Source organism: Copadichromis virginalis, linkage group LG6 (genome assembly GCF_057382275.1).
Source record: "Copadichromis virginalis isolate Kocher_CV1m ecotype Utaka linkage group LG6, C_Virginalis_male_GT1.1, whole genome shotgun sequence".
Classification (NCBI taxonomy): domain Eukaryota; kingdom Metazoa; phylum Chordata; class Actinopteri; order Cichliformes; family Cichlidae; genus Copadichromis; species Copadichromis virginalis.
In genome coordinates, this window is record NC_140623.1 from 17,915,373 (window position 1) to 17,939,455 (window position 24,083).

At 39.5% G+C, this 24,083-nt stretch overlaps 2 protein-coding genes across 2 annotated transcripts; both read right to left on the reverse strand.

Moving 5' to 3' along the window:
• Positions 1 to 74: 74 nt before the first annotated feature.
• tmem184c (transmembrane protein 184C) lies at positions 75 to 6,810 on the reverse strand. The gene is made up of 10 exons (XM_085459009.1): positions 6,182 to 6,810; positions 4,445 to 4,575; positions 4,328 to 4,364; positions 4,012 to 4,217; positions 3,125 to 3,199; positions 2,932 to 3,025; positions 2,719 to 2,831; positions 2,516 to 2,615; positions 2,239 to 2,410; positions 75 to 1,607 (listed from the first exon to the last, which is right to left on the reverse strand). Exons 1-10 carry the CDS (start codon positions 6,296 to 6,298, stop codon positions 1,297 to 1,299), a joined length of 1,356 nt encoding a protein of 451 aa, XP_085315135.1. The 5' UTR covers positions 6,299 to 6,810; the 3' UTR covers positions 75 to 1,296.
• Positions 6,811 to 12,437: 5,627 nt separating this feature from the next.
• Positions 12,438 to 23,695, reverse strand: ednraa (endothelin receptor type Aa). The gene is made up of 8 exons (XM_085459011.1): positions 23,438 to 23,695; positions 22,018 to 22,530; positions 20,398 to 20,525; positions 18,409 to 18,607; positions 15,563 to 15,715; positions 15,294 to 15,427; positions 15,006 to 15,114; positions 12,438 to 14,652 (listed from the first exon to the last, which is right to left on the reverse strand). Exons 2-8 carry the CDS (start codon positions 22,483 to 22,485, stop codon positions 14,515 to 14,517), a joined length of 1,329 nt encoding a protein of 442 aa, XP_085315137.1. The 5' UTR covers positions 22,486 to 22,530; positions 23,438 to 23,695; the 3' UTR covers positions 12,438 to 14,514.
• Positions 23,696 to 24,083: the final 388 nt, after the last annotated feature.

Sequence of the window (24,083 nt, forward strand, 5' to 3'; positions counted from 1 at the left end):
AGTTGTTTTTTGTAAACATCATTCACTTGACCCATAAATGTTGCATTTTTATAATAAAGGCAAGAAAAACGAAGTCATATTTCATTTGATTTATTGAGGATATCTGAGATGGAATTAAATCAAAATGTAGAACGACGGATCTGATGCAATTGCGTCAGTCATATTTTAAAAGAAAAAGAAAATCCCATAAGGCAGTGCGACATACCAGAGTCAGGCATGATGCCAGTTACCCCTCGCTGTGCCACACACTGATATCCCAAAACTGTACATTAACGATGGCAATATCCCTGAACAAATCTGTGAATTCACAAAGAAGGATCCTTTAAAAACCTATGGAAAAACAAATGGCTTTAGTGCAACAGGTGCAAAATTATTTCAGTTTACAAGAGACAGAAAACATCTCACCAAATAATAAATGATCCCAGATTGAAAAATAAAATAAAACACATTCTACATGGATGTGTAAACAGACTAGTTACACAGCACACAGAACAAGGCATCTGCGAAGACTAGCGGATTTTATTAACTGTCGAGTAAGCTGTACGCATTAAAGCATAGATAAGAGCCAACCAGAAGGTGCTGATTGTACTTTTTAAAACTGAATTGTGATTTTAATAATACTAGGATTGTTTAATTGTATATATTCGTACTCTTCTGAAATGGAGTATACTACATTTATACTGATACTGTGTGATATTGTCAGTTATGACCCCTCTAGTGATGTACACATCATTGTACCACAGTTAACTGTGGTACAAGATCGTGTTGCTCTTTTCTCCCCTCTGAATCGACTAGTTAGAACAAAACGACTGCAGATATCTGTAGTTATAGTAGTGCAGGTTTTCAGTTTTTCAAAAACCAGTAAAAGCATGATATTCAATTTAAAAGGTTGCATATTTCCCTCTTCGTCACATCTGAGATTACGGCATGAATGACACGTAAAATTGTATAGTTTCATTTTTGGAAAACATTTCTCCATATTTCACTTATTCTTCGGTGAGAGCCATGTTTTGTCTGATCTTATGTCTTTCCTGGGTAAAACCAATTCTAGCTTAGCCTACTCTCTAATAAAACATAAAACAGCAAAATGACATTTCTTACTAGTCTTTTAGTGCCATTAAATCACCAAACATTCTTGAAGCTGTCACTGGAAGTGGACTTTGACTACTACATGGTCATTGTGCCCTTTTAAATGAGTTTGTCTTGTTTGCATCAGTGACGTTTGAAAAAATGTGGCAAGGCTATAATTGGGCCCTGCCCAACCATGTCTGGCAGAGTTCGTTTGCGACACCTAAGCTAGGTGATCACAATGAGATCTGCCTCTGTCGGGTCTTTGGTTTGGTTGGTAGTTTCTTCATCCTGGGTTTCTTCAGGTCGAGCCTCACACCCTTCCTCCCACAGGGCTGAGCCGAGCCCAGCGGGTGCTGACAAAGAGTGTGGAGTGGGGGTTCTGCCCAGGCCCTGATAGTGACCCTTAGGAGAAACTGGATTACAAGCTGCTTCGGTGATGGCATCTTGAGATGCAGAAGAGAGCAGGCCGGATCGCTCACCATCACTTTGCGCCTCATTGAAGTAGGACTTTCTCGGACGACCCATAACTGTTCTTCCTGCAAATGTGGACAAAGAGAAACTATTAAATATTTTTTAGAGAGGATGCAGTAAAGATCATGTTATGATGGCTCACACCAGTAACAATGCTATTCATGTAGCAGTGTGTAGTAGTCAGTTCTAGATTATCACAGGTACATCTACAGTACAGATGGTTTTGGTAGGTGTTTTTGCTCTGAGTTTTTTCTGTTTTGCTTGGATGGGATCACAACCATCACGTGGTCATTGCCATTACCATTTTGTACAGTCAGAAAACTGCACAGGACTTAGTACAATCAGTGACTACTGAGTAAAGGGAACCTAAAATAAAGAAGCCAAGCAAGTACCGACTCCAACATGCACCTTTTCCACAATCTTTTAAATTCTGAATGTTGTTCTAACTACACATTTTAAATTGTGTTTAAAAATCGCTGCTGAGGCACTCCCTTCTCAGTATAGCCTGTTATACATAAGTAACGAGCAATCATCTTGCAGACAATATTTATTGTTGAACTGGCTCCTCATTTTTGATCTCAACTCTAGCATTGCAGTCACAAAACCATACAAACAGTCGGAAAAATAGCTTAAATAATCAACGATACCAACTAGCTTATGGTACTATAGCACTTATAGAACAGCAGGAACACGTACCAACATTGCGGACTTGTTCAGAAATATCTGCTCTGACATCGGAGATGTCCCACATTGCCATGAAAGAGTCAAAACAAGACACTTCTTCGGCCTCCTGCACGTAAGGTTTGTAGGTGAAGCTAAAGTGATGGGCAATGGCTGCGAGAAACATCTCCACACATATGATGAAATCCTAAAGAAAAAAAGTGGACAGCTTCATTGTGTTGCACTATTAGGTCCCATAGGATATATTAGTTCTGTTGACCTTGGTCAGAATGTTTAAACTATACTCACATACCTGTAAGCCAGTAGCTACAGCTTCCACACTTTGCCAGTCCCATGTGCGCTTCTCTGAGATAATGCCCACTTTAACCAGCAAAGCAATGACCACAGCTTGCCTAAAACGATTTACAGCAATCACAGTTTCATTAGCCTTGTTTTAAATGACTTTTTCAGAAATATTTGGGTCATGTCATGAAGTTTTAACACACTGAGATTTACCAGAAAGAGACGAACACCACCATTTTCACACACAGGAATTTGCCGACTGGTTTGATTGGATTCAGCTCCTCTCTCAAAGCCTTGTAGAAGAGCACCAGGCAGTACATGGCAAACTAGATCAAAAGAAGACATATAAAGGAATGGGAATGAAGGAAGGGAATGCTTGTAACAATTTTTAGTCCAACTTTTAACAGGATTTAGATCCACCATTACCAGCTGTGACATATTGTTGAAGATCACCAGGTATGTCCAGGCGTTTTTGAAACTGAAGTTGCCTTCATCGTACACTCGACACAGCTGACAGATTCTAGAAAGGAAGAGAAACACACAGCTGAGATCAACAGACACCAAACAAAATGTGACTACAGTTAAAGAATAAAGCATGTAACAACCAGAGGGTACTCACAAAGCAATGATTGTGGTGACAGGTCTTACTACTGTGTACTGCAACACTCCCAGCTTACATCTCAACAGCAGAACCCTGCAGAGGAATTTGATCATCTGAATTAGAAGTGAATTGGTCTGAAATTCCAAGCAAAAGCCCAAGACTGGTGAGCAGAAGTATCTCAGGATCACTTGGGCAGAAGCCCGAGACCGGCTTGATGATAACAGTTAACACTGAACTTAGTTTGTGTCGTCCTCAACACAAACTAAGTTATGGCCCATTTTAGCCACATTGTATTTGTATTCCTATTTAAACAATGAGGTTGCTGATGCTGGCCATTAGTACTTCTTTTTATACATCTACACCAGTCTCTTATATACAAAGGTCACCCGAATAAATCTGGGCTAAATTAACAACACACTTGACCAATTGTCAATTACAGATGTTGTGTGATTGAGGCTAATTTGAAGCTTGTGACTTTCACTGACTTGTTTGCTTTGAGGAAAAAAAAAAAGATTTGAGCTCCAAGAGTTTAGTACATTAAGATGAACCCGTTTCATTTCATTCATCCGTTTAAATTTACAAAACCTCTCTGAAATGAAAATACATCGAAAGAGAAAACATTGTGCAAGAAGACCGATGCAGATTAAATCTCTAAATTGTGGCCATTTCATTGATACAGTAAGGAAACATGACTATGGCCAATAATTCCAGTAAAACGTCAGTAGATTGTCCATAAAACTAACATTTTTGGGTCAAAGTATAAACAGATGGTAATGTTTAACTAATATCGTTTTTACAGCAAAGGTATGACCAACACTTGAGCGCAGCTAAACTCTGGGTCAGTGAATTTAACCTGCTGACAGCTACAGTTTGACATAAGAGGAAAAAGTTTAAAGGGAACTCACTCTCCCATTGGCCACGGTGGGCAGCAGCAGAGAGGAGGCAGGTGTTTCTGCTGCTCCTGAGCCTCCAGCATCAACACCAGGTTGGGGTACTGGTTTTCCAGGTAGTTAAGCAAGAACGTCATGAAGTTGTAAATGACATACGCCTCGTAGCACTCCCTGCATGTGTCAAAATATATTGCTATACTGGGGTATTTCAGTGCAATCCACTGGAAACAAAAAAAGATGAAAAGGGAACAATAACAGGAAAAGCTATGAGGATATATAAACTCATAAACCGGTGTGCAATGGCTTTCATTAAAAAAAATACATAACTCACACTGTCCAAGCTGTAGATTGGAACCATCCACAATATCCTTTAAATAGAAAACACAAAAGCGTTAAACATCTGTTCTGGGCTCCTATTTGTGGCTAAAATGACTGTTAAGATCTTTACCTGATGATAGGTTTTTGAAGCTCTGGCTGAGTATAATGCACTAGATGCTGGAGGATGCCCCATAATGATATGGGTATGGTCATGAAGACAAAAATCCCAGCGATGAACCATGCTTTGTTATGAGTGCCAACCTGTCGGGACATGGAAAGGAACAGTCAACATCATTTAAGTCATTTAGCCATTGGAGTCTTGGAGGGTATCATTTAATATAAAGGCAATGGTGAAAGCAGTATTCAGATTCTGAAGTACAGAAACATTACAACCATGTAAAAACACTTAATTTCAAGTCCCGTATAAAGGGGACGTGTTTAACTAAATTGCAGTGCAGTGTGATGACTTGGATAAAGATAGTTTTTAAAGAAAGTACAATTAAGGAAAGACTGTTTTAGTTGAACACACCAGAAGAACAATGAAGATGGTAGTTATTTAAAAAAATTAAAAAGGTTATCTATATTACTCTAGCAGATTTTATGACTTTTGAAAAAATAAAACAAGACTTCAAAGTCTGTCATTGACTAGTTTCTTGTTAATATGTAAAACATCAGCAATCTTAACAGTTATAAAACCTATATAATAATACCTTATTTAGCGTTTAGCATTACTCCCTCAACGTCCTTAATATAGATTCCTATGAAAAAGTATTTGCCCCCTTCCTGTTTTTTTTTTTTTTTTGCATGTTTGTCACACTTACATGATTCAGATCATCAAGCAAATTTCCATACTGGATAAAGATATTCTGAGTAAATAAAAAAAGCAGTTTTTAAACGACAAGCTCTTTAATTCAGGGGGAAAAAAGTTATCCAAACCTACCTGACTCTACGTGAAAATGTAATTGCTCCCCAAAGCAAATAACTGGTTGTGACACCCTTGGCAGTAAGAACTGCAGTGAAGCATTTGTGATAACTGGCAATAAATCTTTCACATCGCTGTGCAGGAATTTTGGGCGAACCTTTTCTTTGCTGAATTGTTTTAATGTCAATGCACTCTTATTATTTTAGTGGGCTGAAAGCTCTTGGGGACGTTCACTACGGCTCCAAGGATTCTCTATTTTTGGATAATTATCCTCAGCTGTTTTGAGTTTCTTTAGATCGAGCTATGATGCTATGAAGCAGGCTAAAAGGTGAGATTTTTAGCCTGCTACGCTGATAGGTGTAATTTATATGATTTCTTGATTTAACAGGTCGGTTAAATTGAACTCAGCGTTCCAAAAAAATAAAAATAAAATAAAAAATGGGGTTAATCACAGTTAATTCAAGATTTAACAAAGGGGAGAAAGTTACTGTTTCACAGTGTGCCAGATCGATCTGGATAGTTTTGCCCTTAATAAATTAAATTATCACTGAAAAACTGTATTTGGTATTTACTTGGTTTAACTTTGTCTAATATTAAAATTTGTTTGACGACCTGAAACACGTACGTGGGGATGTAAACAGGAAGGTGGGACGTACTTTTTCACAGCACTGTGCTATTACTGCACAAACTGGTAGGTTTGCAAATGCATTAATAAGTGCTTAATAATGAAGAGCTCACCGGCTGCTATTGTACATGATAACAAGTAGCCAGTTGATGGTGAACATGTTTGTCTTTATACACAGTTGTACTCAAAATAACACAACGCCACATAACTACTGTAACAACTCACAACTGTATTCAAGTGCAGTATTTGAGAACCAGTGTTATCTCTGTGTTAAACCAACAGATCTCCCCAGAAAGAAGCATGAGCAAAACTGCACTGACCTTTGACTTCTGCAGTTCCCAGATGCACAACGGCAGGACCACTAAGAGCAACAAGATGTACAACACAACGACCAATGGCCGGATCCATCTTCTCCAGTTCCCACAGGAACACGGCATCTTTCACAGAGACACTGCAGGGCACCCCTTTCTTTTACTAAAGACCTGAACCAACGTCTTCAACACTTTGCGCACTTTACGTTAGCTTAGCATACTGTTACCCTCCTATCGGTTAACCGCGACTCTAAAACAATCCTTTACTAATGTGTAAGCGTATGTCGACTCTTTCTCTAACGTAGCGATTCATTCATGAGGACAAAGCTACTTGATAACAACCAGCTCATATGACTCCAATTTTAAAAGCTAGGCTGCTAACATTAGCTTGTCAGCTGATTCACCATGTAAACAAACGGTGCTGGAATAGTTCCATACTGCCAGGACACCAGGCTCCACAAATCATTAAATTATAATTCACACTAAATCAAGAGAATTGTTAAAAAAATATAAATATAAAAAGTTACAGCCGGGAGAGGTTTAGAGATTAAAAAAGTTTCCAAACTGCTGTTATTGTTGTGTGAACTTCCTGTTTTTTGCTTCAACTAAGAGCTCCACCTAAACCCTTCAACCTGATTGGTGGAATCGTGGATAGTTTGGTTGAGCTATAGCTTCATGGCCGTATGATGTGTGGTTTCGCCAGCAGATGGCAATGTGAATTAACAATTATCAGGATCCCGGCTCATTTGCTATATGTAGGGTATCAGACGTGAAACAGATTCAAAACATTGATGCTGAGATAGTAAATATGTCACTTTTAGGACATACAGAGCTTGAGTATATGTGGCATTTTTTTTCACATAATTTTTGTCTGGCCTATTTAAGAAACGTTTGGGTTATTGCTGTCAGTGAAATGGCAAATGGGATTTATTCCCATTTCCACTGGATACAGAGGCCTGTATGTAGAACAGTAAAGAGTTTATTTTGTTTGACTCCCAAATGAGGCTGTGCAGAAAGGATCCAGAGCAACACTAAGAACAAAACTATTGGTTTATTTCTGTTCCTATTTTAAACAATTTCTATCTAAATTCATAGAAATGCACTGTCTATATTTGGGCAGGATTACAACATATCAGAGGACTAAACAAAGCTTTAAATTGGGATTATTTATTGTCTCTTGTTTATTCCATTTACTTTCAAAACCAAGTGGAAGTTGCTTTATGGGTATTATTTTCTTTAAATAATAAAAGTTTAAAAGGAGCTCTTTTCTTTTTATCCTGTCTTCTTTGTTTGTATTTGTATGTGCAGACGTATGAGTGTGTTTCTCTGTAAAAATGAGGGGAGGCAGAACTTTCCTTTCTGTCGCACCATGTCTACACTGCCCCACAGTCACAGAAATCACTGGCTGTTGGAGGACAGATTGTTCATGAATTTTGTATCGATCCTTTTGGCTTTTATGAATTAGAAATAGTCTTTACCACAAGTAGCGCATGCGAGTGCCATGGTGGGTAGCTTGGAGGGATTGCCATGCAAAGTGGCATACAGGGTAGCGCCATGTAAGGGCAGGGTAGATAAACATATGCCGTGTTCGATCAAACCCAAAAACATACTTTAGCATAAAGGATGTGGCGTCCATCAAGTCAAAGTGAATCGCAGCCATAAGTGCAGTATCTCGTACGGTATAAATGGCAAATGAGATGAACAGAATGGATGGGTCTGCGGAATGATAATAATAATAATCAATACAGAAAGAAGGAGACATACTGTCTGGTTGCTGATGCATCAGCCAAAGTGCACCTCCTTTGTCAAAGAAATACGTAAGACTGCAGCAGTTCAACAATTACTTATTTATCTTAATATGTCTGCCAAAGGCCTTTGTGTCAGGAAATGTTTAGACTCACTCTCACTCTCACCACTTATATTATTGTTCAGGAACAGAAACACAGAGAGGAGGGAATCAAACACGTTCTTTCAAGTCACACAACATCTATCTATCTATCTATCTATCTATCTATCTATCTATCTATCTATCTATCTATCTATCTATCTATCTATCTATCTATCTATCTATCTATCTATCTATCTATCTATCTATCTATCTATCTGTGTGTGTCTGTGTGTGTGTTCCTACATGACCAAAAACAAGTTAATTTTTATTCATTTCCATGTACTACATTGCTGTGAGTTCTCTGTATTTTTATTTGTTTCCATTTTTGACTGATTTTTATGAAAATAAATTCAACTTATAATTCAACATTGCTCTTCTGGAGTTGTTTGCTTGTTTAGTAATCCAACCTTGGTCTCAAGCTTTAAGAAACTCTGTTCTAATACAACCAGTCGGCTTATGTTTGGAGTCTTACATTGGATGTAGTTATTGTTGGATCTTGTAGTTAAAGTTATTTTAAAACAGATTTCACTTACCGTAAATAGATCCCATAAGCCAATAAATAAATAAAATGATAAAATAAATATCTGTGAAAGTAACTAATTCCTCTTCTTATTTTTTATTAAGAAAATATTATCAATAGAACCAATAAAAGCAACTATATATATAATTTTTTAAAAAAATTATTAATCACACGTATTGTAAAACATATTTTAAAAATATCCACATGTTAAAATAAGAAACAGATTAGGACACAGTAATGGTAAAAAGGAAGTACGCCTTGTTCCAATTCTAAAGTTGTCGTGTCAGGATATAAAAACAATAATCTGATTCTTAGCAGATCTTTAAATTAGGAAAACCTGAGATGAACAGCAAAAGATGATATGACACCATTTTATGATTTATTAAAAAAACAAACAAACAAACAAAAAAAAACGAGCCAAAATGTGAATTGTGTATGAAAAACTAAATACAACCTTACTGCTTCCATAGGAATTAAGAGGCTAAGTAGCAGGCAGGTGCTGATAATCATAATGATTGATAATCAAATGTGTGTGAGTACATATGATCAGCAGATGTTTTGCCAGTTTTCTAGCCTGAAGTCTTTTAGGTGTGTGTGTGTGTGTGTGTGTGTGTGTGTGTGTGTGTGTGTGTGTGTGTTAACACAAGGCCAAGGATGAAAAATATCAGCAATGATCTCAAAGAACCAATTGTTGCTGCCCATGAATCTGGGAAGGGTTAAAAGGCCATTTCCAAATGATTTAAAGTCCATCACTCTACAGAGAGAAAGATTATTCACAAATGGAAAATATTCAACGTGGTTCTTCCCAGGAGTGAATGTCCCAGGAAATTCAACTCAAGGTCAAAGCAAAGATAAAAAGAAGATAAATCTCAGACTCTATAGGCCTCAGTTAGCATGTTGAATGTTAGAGTTCATAACAGTACAATAAAAAAAAAGACTTAGGTTTTGGACAAACAAGACCAGAGTGGAGCTGTTTGGAAATGTTTGACAACACTGTGTTTGGCAAAAATCAAACATAACATATCAGCACAAACACCTCATACCAACTGTCAAGCATGGTGGGGGAGTGGTGATTATTTGGACTTGGTTTGCATCCATGGAACCTGAGTACTGTGCAGTCACTGATGACTGAACGCCTCTGTATACCAAAGTAGTCTAAAGTCAAATGTAAAGTCTGTTTGACAGCTTAAGCTTGGGCCAAATTTGGTCGCGTAACAAGACAATGATCCCAAGCACAGCAGAAAATCTACACGAAAAAGAAAAAGGATCAAGTTGCAATGGCTGAGTCAAAACCAAAGCCGGATTCTAGTGCTGTGGTGGGACCTTTAGAGAGCTGTGCATAAATGAAAGCCTGCAAAATTTAATGAACTGATGTTGTAAAGAAGACCACAAGAATGTGAGAGACTGATGAAGACAATAATTCTTGATACAAACGGTGTTCCTGGATTTTCGTTTTCACACATTGATTGCATTTCGGTTTATTTTTGTTAATGACACAATGACAGGGTGTAAAGCTGTGTTTTGCAGTTCATCTGAGGTATTATTTACTTAAGTTTAACACCTGCCAATGACCAGATTTTAAAAAGTTCTTTTGTGATCTGTAAAACCTTAGGACTGAAAGAGCATGTGCATTTCTTTCTACCATGACTAGGATATGACTGCTTCACAGACTTGACACTAAAACTCTTGGGTCTTTCCAAATTAAAAGAAAATGATATTGTTTGTGTCATCCTGTCTAAGAAAAAATCTTTCAAAAATAGGAATTTCTTTAGATTATATGAAAGGGTCTTGATAACACGTAGCCATCACATATATTTGCCTTGAACATCGACTAGTTTTTAACATATTTTTACTGTATCCACCAAATCAGAGTTAAGCTCTGCTTGGAAAGCACTCTGGATCTTTCAGATCCTCTATTTGTTTTCAGGCTTTATTTAATTCACTGCTGGCAGAAGACAAGATTCCCACCAAATTCTCTCCTGGCTTATTATTTATTTATTTATTTATTTATTTTTGTCTCCACTTCATTGAACTGTAACATATGACATTTTAGTGACTGCAGTTTTGAGGAATTTCTTCCGAGTTACAGGAAACCAGTTGTGATATAATGCAAGGAATATGAAACTATGTCATAAAGTTCATGACCAGGCTGAGATTTATCGCCAATAGCTGAAACATAAACCAGACCAATGTCTGATAAACCGTGACTGCTACAATGGCCTGTTGGTCTTGGATGATTTTGACTTTGTATATAGAGCTACACAGTTCTGGTAACTGTCTGCTGTTGAGTGTGATGGAGTGTAATCTTGGGTTATTGACACATTTGCTCACAGCCAAATTGTCAAAAAAAATACAGATTTAGGGAAGCAGTGCTTAGATGCATTTAGACAATTAAAGCCATGCTAAAGACAGACTAAAACGAGGACTGCACAACTATGCAAACTATGCCGCTAATGGTCAAACTTTTCAGTCCTCTGCCCTACCCTCTGAGAGAGTGAATTATAAGTATCACATTCCCACCATCCAAGCCGTTCCACATCCTCTCTCCTGACATTCGCAACCCTTAGGGCTTGAGTGCCAAGCAGGTCAGTGTGTTTCAAATCACTCCCAGACGCCTCTTTCTCACAGTTGCAGATGAGAAACAGGAGGGGAGGGGGGACCTTGACTTCTTAGAGCAACACAATGGCTGAGTAAACGTCCTTGTTTCCTACGATGGAAATTGATTTATTGGTATAAGCAGCAGCATTAACATGAGGTTAACACGTTAAATCAGCGACAACAAACATATACGAAATCCATTTTTCTACAGATTATTATGAATAGCTTTTGAGTAGTGGTAAAATAACACCGTACAGATATAAACTGATCTATACATAAGTGTGCAAAACACTCCAACTAAAGACGTGCTAGTATTTGCAGACACAGCACACACTCACACACACAATAGTGCACATTCAAAGTCACACAGGTTTACGGGTATCTCTCATAGATGTAGAACATCAGAAAGGTGCTATTCTGTCCTGTCTCCTTCAATTCAAATTCAATTTAATAAAACTTTATTGATCCTGAAGGTTGACCCCGAATGAAATTGGGTCCTTAGCATATCGCTGCCATCTTACTGGTGGCTCCATGACAGAAAAAAATATTATGTTGATATTCACATAATGGGGAGCCTACCAGCTGCAACACTTGTTTGTGACTTCTGTTGCATTGCATACTAACCCGTGAGTAAGACGGCAGAGAGTTTACAGCTTATTGCTCAGTCTTTGGGTCCTTCTAGATCAATGGTGTTCACACATCAAATAGAATAAGGCATTATAGTTGTTTTGTGGTGGGACACGGGTTCCACATACAGTACTTGATCATCATTTTGGGAAATGCTCCTCTTCACTCTTCTGGCATGGTTGAGTTGAAAAGAGATACAGTACAAAGCTTAAGCCATCAGTTTGTAAATGTAACGGATGTAAACACAGGAAGAAACTAGCAGCGATTCAGATTTCTGGGAATATGAATGGAATTTTGCAAACTAATCTCAGCTTTGGCACCAGTGATCGGCAGTGGGATCAGTGAGGTGATCAGCAGTGGGGGCTAGGATTTCTGTTTCTTGACACATGATTGGAAAATATACAAAAAGGCTTACACATGCAACAAGTGCTTTGGTTGTCCACTAGAGGCCCATTGTGAGTAAGCCCATAAAGCAATGGGCTCGTAGCCTCTAAGCTCTAGGTTAGGTTAGTTCATCTAAATAAAATAAATAAATCTAGGAAATAACTGCACACAGTTGAGAAACAGTCCTGATTTGAACAAGAATGTTCTTTACATAATTAGCTATTACATACAGGCTAACATGGCTAAACTTGATACATGATTCAGTTTATTTTTCAGTCGTTAGCTTCAGTAAAAATGCTTTTGAAAACATCTGAAGCCAGTGTAGCCACACCTCTTATTTTCTTTCGATACCACTTATAAAAGTAAAACAGACAGTATGATTTAACAAGAAGTCAAAATATGTTTTGGAGATATAGAGGTATTATTAGCTAGCTTAATGTTCTTTTCTGTGACCCCTTTGAGTTAGTCTTGTTCTACCAGTGAAGCATGTAAGTATACATGGATGTGTTATATAAATGGCAAAATGTGTTAAAATGGAGGTGGACCTTTGGTTTTGGACCAAGTCAGGCCCCCTGTTTTCCCTTGTTTCCTGTCTTTACGCTAAACTGAGCTAACTGTGTGCTGGCTGTAGCTTCACACAGTAACGGGCAAAAACAAGTACAGTGGCCCCTCGTTTATCGCGGGAGTTACGTTCTAAAAATAACCTGCAATAAGTTAAAACCGCAAAGTAGCTAACTTTATTTTTTACAATTATTATAGATGTTTTAAGGCTGTAAAACCCCTCACTACACACTTTATACACTTTTCTCAGACAGGCATGAACATTTTTACACTTTTTTCTGTTGTTTAAACACTCTCAAATTTCAAACCTTGTAGAAAAATAAGTGCAGTATTATAGAATGAAACAAAAGGCATCTGCAGCACACTGCTAGCGATAGAAGATTTATGTAAATTTGACAAGCTGAACGTATTCTGTATTGTGCAGGAGACACAGCACGAGATCGATTGACAATAGTCTACAGGACGCAGAACACAATGTGCTGTAAAAACAACAACCAACCAACCAACCAAACAAACAAAAAGCACGCAAATTTGCCCAGACAAAAATCTGTGAAACAGCAAAAGGTGAACCGCGTTATCGCGAGCGACCACTGTAAACACATTTCCCAAAATGCGAACCCAACTCTAAATGTGGAGTGTCTATCATCTCACAAAACATTCTTTACCTATGTCATTATAAAGGTAAGATAGGCTGAGTAAAAATATTGTTACTGCAGTCTAACACTTTATAAAATTGGTCATTACATGAGTATATATTTGCATTGGGTTATAAAGCAGAGATGTCAAGAAAACTGTTGTATTTGTATGTTGAAATTCACAGTGTTGTAGGAATCTGTTTTTTTCAATGGTCACACTTGTGGTTACTCTTTAATCTACCGCATGTTAGTCATTTGTATGACGTGTGTTAAAATACATTGTTGCACATTAACTGTTTGCTCTAAAACCTGCAACCCTATGTTTCCTGATGTGTCAGCTGCTTTAACAGAGGACCTGACTTTTTGTGAAGTCTACTGTGCAGTATTCTCACTAGAAACTAGGAAAAAAAATTGTGTTTTTGTCAGTGATTTTGTTCAGATACGTCCAGAGTGCACCCCTTTCTTGATAACTCAAAAAAAGCAGTGGGACTTAAACATCAGGCGAATAAACTTTAAAGTCATCCTCTAGTTTATACCACGTAGTAGCTCAGGGAATAATAAGTATGAGCCAAATATACTGTACAACAACTGTCACTAGCATGCTTTCCTGTTTTTCATTATCAGTAAGTAGCAAACTCCAGGGGACTCATCACTCGTCATCCCCTCTGACGGAGAACAGTCAGCTTTTTCCTTCCTGCAGCATCCTTCCCAGTGGTGCTGCCCTTTACAGGAATAGCACACTTGGCTCCTGATAGAGAGCAATTTATAGTGAGGCTCAGCTGCTTCCCTTTAAAAGTTCTCCTCCTGCTTTCCTCCTCCTTCTTCTTACAAGCTAGAGTCACTGTCCGTGGGTGTGGGAACAGAAGGAGTTTGTTGGAGGAAGTTTAGTCTGCTGAGAGACTCAGGAAACACCAGCGTATTGAAGTTCCCCAATCCATTTTCATCCCTTTTATTCCAGTTCCTAATGCATGCCTGCCATATTCATGTTTTGCTTCTGCAGTCCTCACGTAGATTATTGTCTGAATGTGTACATTTTTTTGATTTATGTATTATAATATGAGTATTTGTCACATTTTAAGTGCTTGATGGGGATACAGAAAAGCTTCAAAGACACTCCTCAGCCGGGAACTCAGTTGCTGTACTTTCTGGTACCGCGGTCAGTGTGGAAGTTGTTGGGCTCTGGACTTTTACACTGAATACTGGTGCCATTCATGGGTCCGGTGCTGTTCAGCTGATTGTCGGAGTAACACCAGCAGCACAAACACGACTTGGAGAACATGTGAAGAGAGGAAAGGGAACATTTAAACATGGCAGCGTTTGCAGACAGGATTTTTCACTCGTGTAGATCACATTTCTCGTTTGCTCCTGCAACTCCTTTCACATGCAAGCTTGAAACATGGTTAATCTCAGTCTCTGTCCCTTCGTGACCTCGGCCAGTAAAATTAGTACATAAATCATCAGGCTGCTTTTACATTTTGGTTACCAAAAGTCATCACAAGCTAAGCGTTGTTTGCTCTCCCAGCCTGACCAAAAACATTAGAAGAAGTGTGGGTGTGTGGAATTAAAAAAAGAGTGATTTTGCATGCATGCCACATGTGTATATATCCATGCCTACTATACCTTGAAGCAATTTTTGAACTTCTTGCTGACAAAGTAGAGGATAATGGGATTTATGCAGGAGTTGATTGTTGCAAGGTTGATGCCAAAGTAGTCCAGGATCAACAGGAAACTGAAAACAGAGAACAGGAGAAATATTGAAGGAATAATTTTCAAACATTTTTGGAAGCCCAGCTTCCAAAGAAGCTAGTGACACCCTGAGTTAAATTGGCCCGTGCGCTCCCATACTCTTCTTCCCAGTAGATTTTTGAGGACCTTGTTTGTCAGAAGTCTATTCTTCTAGAAACTCACTTGAGCAGCTCACATCGCATTTTCTCTGTCTGGTTGTAAATCATCTTCTTAAGAATCCTGCTGAGGTGCAGTGGGAACCAGCAGAGGGCAAAGATGAGGACGAGGGAAAAGACAGCTTTGGCCACCTCTCTCCTCTGCAGAGGGAAACAACAGATTACTGTGTAGTCTGAAGATGATGTTTAGGTAATGAAATGTCAAATGTTAAAGCAATGGAATAAACACTGGGATTATATTTAGAGAGAAAAGGCGATTTAGAAATGTTGTTGAACCTGTTTGAGGTGCTCACTGAGAGCGATCCGGAGGCTGCCATTCCTGCGGTTGAGCATCTCGCAGGTCATGAGAGTGTAGAAGATAGCTGTGCAAATCAGTGGTACGCAAAAGTAGAAGCCAAACAGCCACCAGTCCTTTGCATCTCTGTAGAACTAGAGAGCGACAAACACAGTGACGCGGTTAGTTATGAAAAACTGCAATAAATTCATGTTTTACTGTGACCTGGGAGTTTGAGACTAGGGAGTTGAAGGTTTATGACCTACTGGGACTCCAGACCGCTGAGCTCCACACATTTCCCATACATACATATTTATTAATACCCCTTAGGCTTATCCTTGCACATACAATAATGTGAAAAAGTACTTTTTCACATGATTACATACAGTCCTGTGAAAACACCCCCACGATTCAATAGCCTGTTGAACTACTGTTAGCAGCAATAACTTGAGGTAATGATTTTCTGGAAGACTATCAGTCTCTCACATCGTTGGAGGAATTTTGGCTCACTCTTCTTTACAATGTTGCTTCAGTTCATTGAGGTCTGTGCGAATTTGTTGATGCACAGTTCTCTTAAAATCCCACCGCAGCATTTATTTTTACTGCTTTTTCTGGTATGTTTGGGATCATTGTCCTGTTGTATGACTGAATTTTCCGACAGATGGCTTGACATTTGACTCTAGAATACTTTGGCATACAGAGGAGTTCAGTGCTGACCTCAATGACTGCCAGGTGCCCAGATCCTGTGGTTTCAAAAAAAGCCCAAGTCCTCACCACTCCACCATTGTGCTGACAACTGGTATGAGGTGTTTGTGCTGATATCACGTGTTTGGTTTTTGCCAAACATGGCATTGTCAAACATGGTCAAACTTTCCACTTTGGTCTCGTTTGATCAAAGGACATTGTTCCAGATGTCCTGTGGTTAGTTCAGATGCAACTTTGCAAACCTAAACTGTGCTGCAGTGTTCTTTTTAGAGAGAAGATACTTTCTCCTTTCTCCACTTCCTTTCTCTTTCCAAACAAGCCATCCTTGTCCAGTCTTTTCCCAATCGTACTGTCGTGAACTTTAACATTTAACATGCTAACGGAGGCCTGTAGCTCCTGGGGTTTTGGCAGCCTCTCTGAGCCTTGCATGATCTGACCTTTGGGTGAATTTGCTGGCATGTCCACTCCTGGGAACACTGGAAACTGTCTTAAATGTTTTCCACTTCTAAATAATCTTTCTCTCTGGTGAATGAAGGACTTGAGATTCTTTGAGAAATAGCCTTCCCAGAGTAATGAGCAGCAACAATTTGCCTCTCTGACACTGTGTACTCCTTGGCATGGCGTTAAAACACACCTGAATGCTCCAGACCAGCAAACTGCTGAAATTTCTGCTTTTATAGAGGTGCTCACATTTGCTGAGGATCAGTTAATCAAGTCTCCTCTTAATTCCTATGGAAGACTTTTTTTTAACCCTTTAAAACCAAGTGTATCAGATTTGATACATGTGTTTTTGTGAGTTTTTGAGACTTCTACATCATCAGCGTGACTTTTTTTTTTTACCCTCAAAAAATCATATAAATTGCATGACAAATTTTGACTAAATTGCAAAAATATTGTACATAAGCACAATTTAGCAAATGTGATACAAATTCAACCTCATATATGCAGATTCAAGTTTTTGTCTAAAGGTTTGACAAACACTCCATTATCAAAAAATGAAAGATTTCTGGTGGTTATTTCATGGTTCAGGTTTTAAAGGGTTTAGGACTTTATGCAGTTTCTGCACTATAATCTATAGTTCCATTTCATCAGCTATTCACATGGCCCTAACATTAATAAAAATCCTAAATAAGATGTCATATGTGGTGTTGGGCTATGGAAGTAAACTGAAAATCATTAAACTGGACTTCATGCTATAGTAGAATCTATGCTTTTGTAACCGAAGCAGTTCTCCTCACACCACTACCAGCCTCCCCCTGTACTCCAGTGCTAATGAAGTCCATGTGAATGCTGCTCTGTACACAGACTGTGTAGCAAGTCTGAAATCAAGCCGTTCTAATTACACTGTGTATAATAAGAGCCTCTGGTTTTCTGTGGTTCTAAAAAATATGCTAAATATGCACTGTTTCAAAACCCTACAAACCAGACCAAACCTTATTACACCAAGTTTTTCTGGACTCTTCGTAGAACCACTTCAGGTTTTGGTATCTTGTGCTTTATGGACAAAATAGAATTAGGTGTCTTTCAAAAATATCCTATTTCATTGCTATTAAACAATGGCACAGACTTTAGCACTGTATTGATATCTGGGAGAGATTACCTCAAGGGTATGCACATGTGGCCTGAGCCTGAGGCCCCAGGTCTGTGTAATTGCACTTGGCCTGCAATCAATTACGTGGTCCAAAATTGTGAAACAGGGCATAATCACTAAGAAAGACTAAGCCGGCCAGGTCTATTCCTTTAATATTCACTGGAGCGGATTCATGGCTGTATTCTAGTTTTCTTAAGGTCTAAACGTGCTTTACTGGGGCACCGATGCTTTAAAAACATGCGCCCATATATAATGAAAATAGCACACCAGTGCACCAGCTGTCCATTAGAACCACTTACCGACTCCAAACGAACAATACGATGCTTTTAAGATGATGGCAGTGATCACGATGGAACTATTATGCTGATCTTACACTCTGAGTAGTTCTCCCACGTGTGTGTGTCCCATGTCAGCAGTCATGTCAGCAGATCATTTTGTCTCTACATTACAGAATTCAACAATTCTTTTGCACATCCTGGCTTTAGCGCAGTCTAAAAAGTTGGGCACAAAATGCAATTTCTTTAAAGGGATGGCAAAGTGGTAACAGCGCACCTCCATGAAGGCACTCCGGGGTCTAAGCATGCAAGTGCGCATGGTTTTGTTGGCATAGTCGAAGGTGATTATGTCGAAACCGACGGCCTCCGGCACTGCCAGGATGAGTGAAAGCACCCAGATGGACACGATCTCAATGACGGTGATCAGAGGGATGCCCACGCCCTGCACTCTGCTCCACGATGCCACAGCCCGGTATCTGTGACACAGCGGGACACAAAGTTATCACCTGGCATATGGCTATTTATGCCATAACTGTTACACACAATGAGCAGCTTAGATTAAAGCACCGGCTGATTTTAAGTTACTGCAGTAATGACTGTAATTACTGCAGTTATCCTTACAGCACCCTAGGATACAAATAATGTAAGACGAATATAAAGTGTCAGTTTAATGTTTAAAACAGGTCAGCAAGAGTTCAGCTGTGCGATAGAAATGTAATATTAAAGTAAAGTCATCACTTTCTTCATCTCTCCTGATTGACAAAGCTAACAAGAGCTTCCTTATGCATGGCAGCACACCAAGCACAACAAACTGCTCAGTCAGCAAACACTATCAAAATGTTAAGAATTCATGAGCAGAGATGATCAATTGTTTATTTTAAATATCTAATATTTATATTTTTGTGAAGCCTCCAAACAGACTGGCCCATGTTGGCAGAGGGGTCTGTGTGTTGGCTTGTGTTTCCCGTGCACTGAATACTTGTTTGCTTGTTTGTTTCATTAATGGAAACCACTTGTCGAAATGTTTTAGTAAAATCGGGCATCAAGATTTTATAGCAAAAACAATATATTTTTCATGACACATTTGAATTTCTCTGTTGAACAACATGGTGGCATTTATATTTTACTAAGTGGTAATGTATCCACCTTTTCCTCTTCCTCCAACATTGAAAAGATACAAAAGGGACTCGAGCACTTTCATAATACACACACACACACACACACACACACACACACACACACACACACACACACACACACACACACACACACACACACACACACACACAGATGAAGATATGCTACATATTTCCTGGAAACAAATGGAGAGCATCTGCACTTGAACTACAACGGTACAGAGCTGCAGCCTGGCTTTTCTCATAACAGAGGTCATTAATATTGTCTTCTTATAGCTGAGCCCCGGTGCTCCAGGCGAGCCTCTTATCTATAAAGTTGAGTGTAGTAGATCATATGAGATGACCGTGAGCTTCAGCACTTCATGATCATCAATTATTCATTAAGGAAATTCTATTAAGGTGCTAAGAACCTGTCAATATGCTTGCAATCAACATACTGCAGACTAATGTTAACATCAGAAGTGTGCAGCTTATATATAATATACAACTCCATAAAAGAAGTAAAGAGTCTCTTTTTTGAGGGGGTTGCAGTGAAGCAATAGAAAAGAAAGTAAAGGGATGACTCTTGAGTGATTATGCACAATCAGTACTGACGTAGTGTAGCAAGTTTCCTGGAGCAGATGATCTTAGCATTCCTGCCATTACCCTGAAATCCAATCGAAATGTTCATACATTTTGCTGAAATTAATTCCAGCATCTCCTGTTTATGTTAGAAAAAAATATTTGCGAGCAACTAATCTAAAGCAATGTTCTCTTGTGCCGAGCACAATATGGATTAATTGGCACGGCTGGTCGGCCAAATCGAATTTGTTTAATTTTCTTTCCAGTTGTTTGGCTGCTGTTTTCAGCTTCTGCTTTTTCCATCTAAGAAAAGCGTACGGGGATGATCGTGCATGTTTATGCGCAGAGACCTGGCTGGGTGAAAGAATGTAAGCTCTGTGGGAAGCTGCTGCTTTTAATAATGGGGAAAAAGCAAAAACTGGTTCACTAGTTAATAAAACTGAAGTTCACACTTAAGCAAATACACGTACAGATGTCAGATGTACAGCGCGAGCTTTTTAAATGCCAGATCCTCATATAAGAGCTCTCTACTATGTGACTGAGCAGTGTGGCAATGTGGCAGCACTGACCTGTCGACGCTGAGGGCGCACAGGTTGAGCACTGTGATGCCCACAGATGCTTTCTGCAGGAAGGGAACAAACTTACAAAGGCACAGGCCCACAATGCTGTCATCGAATGGGAAGCGTGATGCCAGGAGCTGGAAAATATAGAAAAAAAGGAAAGGATTTAAATCCGATTTAATACGTATTCTTTACGCACATCAGCAAAACTCACACTTCCCTGATGTATCATTAAAAAGTAAATAATTTTCTTTGTCTTCACGTGCGTTTTACAAGCCTGCTGTTACTGTTGTTTTCCTGACTCAAATGGGTCCTTTTGCATATATAAGACCTTCCTAGTGGATTTTACTTTGAAGTCCGTCAGTGTCATCTTAACATCACTGTCAGTCTGCAGGGACCACTTCCAATATTGGAGAAATCTCAATATTGGGTTTCTACTTTTATCACTAGTGTCTAACAGTTGTTTTCTACTACTTCTTCCTTTGGTAAAATTAGTCAGGGTCACGTAAGCACTTGGACACTGAAGCGTTTTTCAGCAGCACAAAAGTTTTACAAAGCAAAACAAAAGACAGTGTTTCTGGAAACAATGTCTTTGCCCCGAGGAAGACAACAGGAGGTTTCAACATTGTAGATGTGGCTCTTTCTTTGTTTATGCATAAACTGCTCCCCCATGCAGAAGGATTGTTGTTTCCTCTTTGCACATGTGTTGCTCAGACTACAAAGTCACTCTGCCCTCAAAGTCCCAAGATAATTTTAACCAGGTGCTTTTTTTTCTTGGTTAAACCACATCCTATAATGAGCTCAAAGGATCAGGTTGACTGATCACTTCATTTTGCCATCATTCTTTATTATTGCAAAAAAACCATGACAGTGTTTACTGAAAGAAATCAAACGAAGGCAGGGGGCCTGTAATGATTTAACATAGTCATTCACATTCTGAAGAGGTCCCAGCGTAAACAAAAGGGTCGAGTCAAACCAAACTGAAACGAGCTGCAGTTGTGCTCTCGTGACAGTGTCTTTTAAAGATGCTGATAATCATTAAAAGACTGTTTAACATGTTTAACAGTTGCTTATTTGGGTAAAACTAATAATAATAATTATAATGCTCATAAGGACGAGAATAAAACCAGTCGATTTCAAACATGACCGACCGATAAGCTCTCATGCTCCTATTTCACCTCACTTTTATTTGGATGATAAAGTACAATAAGTACAAAAGCTATTTATCACTTGTGGAGCAGTGAGATTTGAGAACAAAACAAAAAAAAAACAAATTCCAGATAAGGGTTCATGACTAATGTCTCAGGTCAGCGCAAGGCCAGTGATGTGTGTGACTACAGCCTGATTCTTATGTTTAGTTATGTCAGCCATACCACTGCTTGTCTCATCGCCACACGAACACGATAACAACCTGACTGATTAGGCTTTGCCATCTATTTGTACACTCACTCAGGCCCTTTCCCACTCACCCCCCTCTCTCCTCTTCTCCAGTCTGCCTGTAATATTCCACTTTATCTGTGCATATCGCCTTTGCTGTCCCTGCATTTCATCATATTCACAACGAGACATGTCACTCAGCAGCCTTGACATGAAAATAAGAGTTTAGAGTAAGCAAAAAAAAACCTGTACCTTGTACACATTGATGGGTATATCAATGACAATGTAGATAAGGTCGCCCAGGGCCAGGCTGGCAATGAGGGCGTTGGGTCCATTCCTCATGCATTTGTGCTGGTATATAATCCTCAGCAGGGTGGCGTTGCCTACTATCCCGACTACAAAGACTATAATGGAAATGATTGTGTTGATGTACTTAAAATGCGCGTTGATTGAGGTATTTACAGTGCAATTAGGTGGTTTCTTTACTGCAGTTGCGTTGCCAGAGCCAGATACCACCGCTTGTGTCCGCTGGTGGATGCCGGACCCCGTGCTTGGGCTGACAGTGCTGTAGAGACCAGACTGGAGGGTGGAGTGGACGAGAAAGCTGGAGAGAGGGTCCTGGTCCGCTTCAGCTCTGTTTATCTGGCAGATTCCTCTGGCTGCCATACAGGCCATTAGCAAAAACATATGTCCAGCTGGAGAGCCCATTATGGGACGCATTGAGCGCTTTGATATCACTGACAGAAAGATGGTCCCAATGTATCACTGGTAAGAAGAGAAAACAAACAAAAGCAAGAAAGACGTGGTTATTTTTTCAGAAAGCTCACAGTAAATCTGAAAAGACGGGAGTGTAATGTTAGAAGTCAGAGATGACGAGAATGTTTGATGGCCTTAATGTCCCTTTCAAAAGCTATGAGGAAGTTCAGCAACATCTTTATGACTTCTAAAAGGTTTTGCCAAGGGGGCACAGATGGATGATGCCAGGAGTAGTTACAGTGAGGATGAGGCATCAACAGAACACGTCGGGGATCTGTTTTGCTCTCAGTCAGTCCTGGATGAAGCAGCACTTGGTTGTATCGATAATGTTGCAGCTGGACGTTGGGGTTTTATGTCAGCTTGTGCTGTTTTGACAACAAGCCCTTCATGTGAGTTTGATTTCCTATGTTCTTTATTCTCCATCTGTTTCTAATTTCAAAAAGTTTAGACTTGTGGTACTGAGCTTTTTATAGACACGCTGGATTGACTTCTAGTTAGCTGAGTAATGCAAGAGCCCAGGTTAAAATAAAAACCAGATGAAGACCCAAACCCACAGAACTAAGAGGTAGTAGTAGTAGTTTATAACTTGAATCCCTCTTCTTATTAAAAGGAAAAAAACAACCCTACAACAACAACAACAACAAACTTTCTGGACAAAATCAGAGTAAGAGAGAAAGTTTTAAACTATCACATCCACAGTGAAGCCCTTTTCATCATGTCACAGTACCGGCAACTCTTATAGCCCAGAGTTCTTCCTGTTCAAAGTCCCAGCTGTCACCAAGTACACAAAGAACTATTTAGCAGCCAGCCCTTCAAGTAGCATCACAGTTTAGCATCAGCATGACACTGCTGGGATCTGTGACAGCACGCAAACTGATCTATCCATAAATAATAAATACATTTGGTTTTCACCTACCGCTTCTAAAATGTCTGCCTGGCCCCCTTGGAAAGCGTCAGGCAAACTTTCAGCTGAAGCCCCCAGACATCTGTATCACATCACATGAGTAATTAACGCACTATCAAAGCCGCAGCGTATCCCACTTGGTTTGAGCAATGCACCCGTCTGCTCTGAGGTGCCTTCGCATTATGGCTCAGAGTTTCCTGTGGAGAGTTTGCAGTACGTCTGAGTGTGTGCGTGCTCAGTCGTGTGAGTCTGAGGTTTTGTGTACTTCTACATGTGTATGTGTGTGTGTGTGTGTGCGTGTCAGAGCACCAGTGAGACACTTTGACTGGGTGGGATAGTAAATCTCCACCTCCCTTTGGTAACAGACTGGGCCCCCTTTGGAAACATCACCCTCCTCTCTTCTCTCTCCTCTCTCTCAGAGGCACCGCCTGCTGACAGTCATCTCCATGGCGCAGCAGCACCCACACACACACCCACACACACACACACAAGGGCAGGGGCATCTGGGAGCCCAACGCCCCTCCAATCTGCCCCTTTCCTTAAATCCCTCCCACCTCCACTTTCAATCCCCTCTGACTCGCAATATGTCTTGTATACATTACATACAACTGTTTCCTCACACAAAAGGCAGCAGAGATTAGACTGGAAGGAGGAAGGC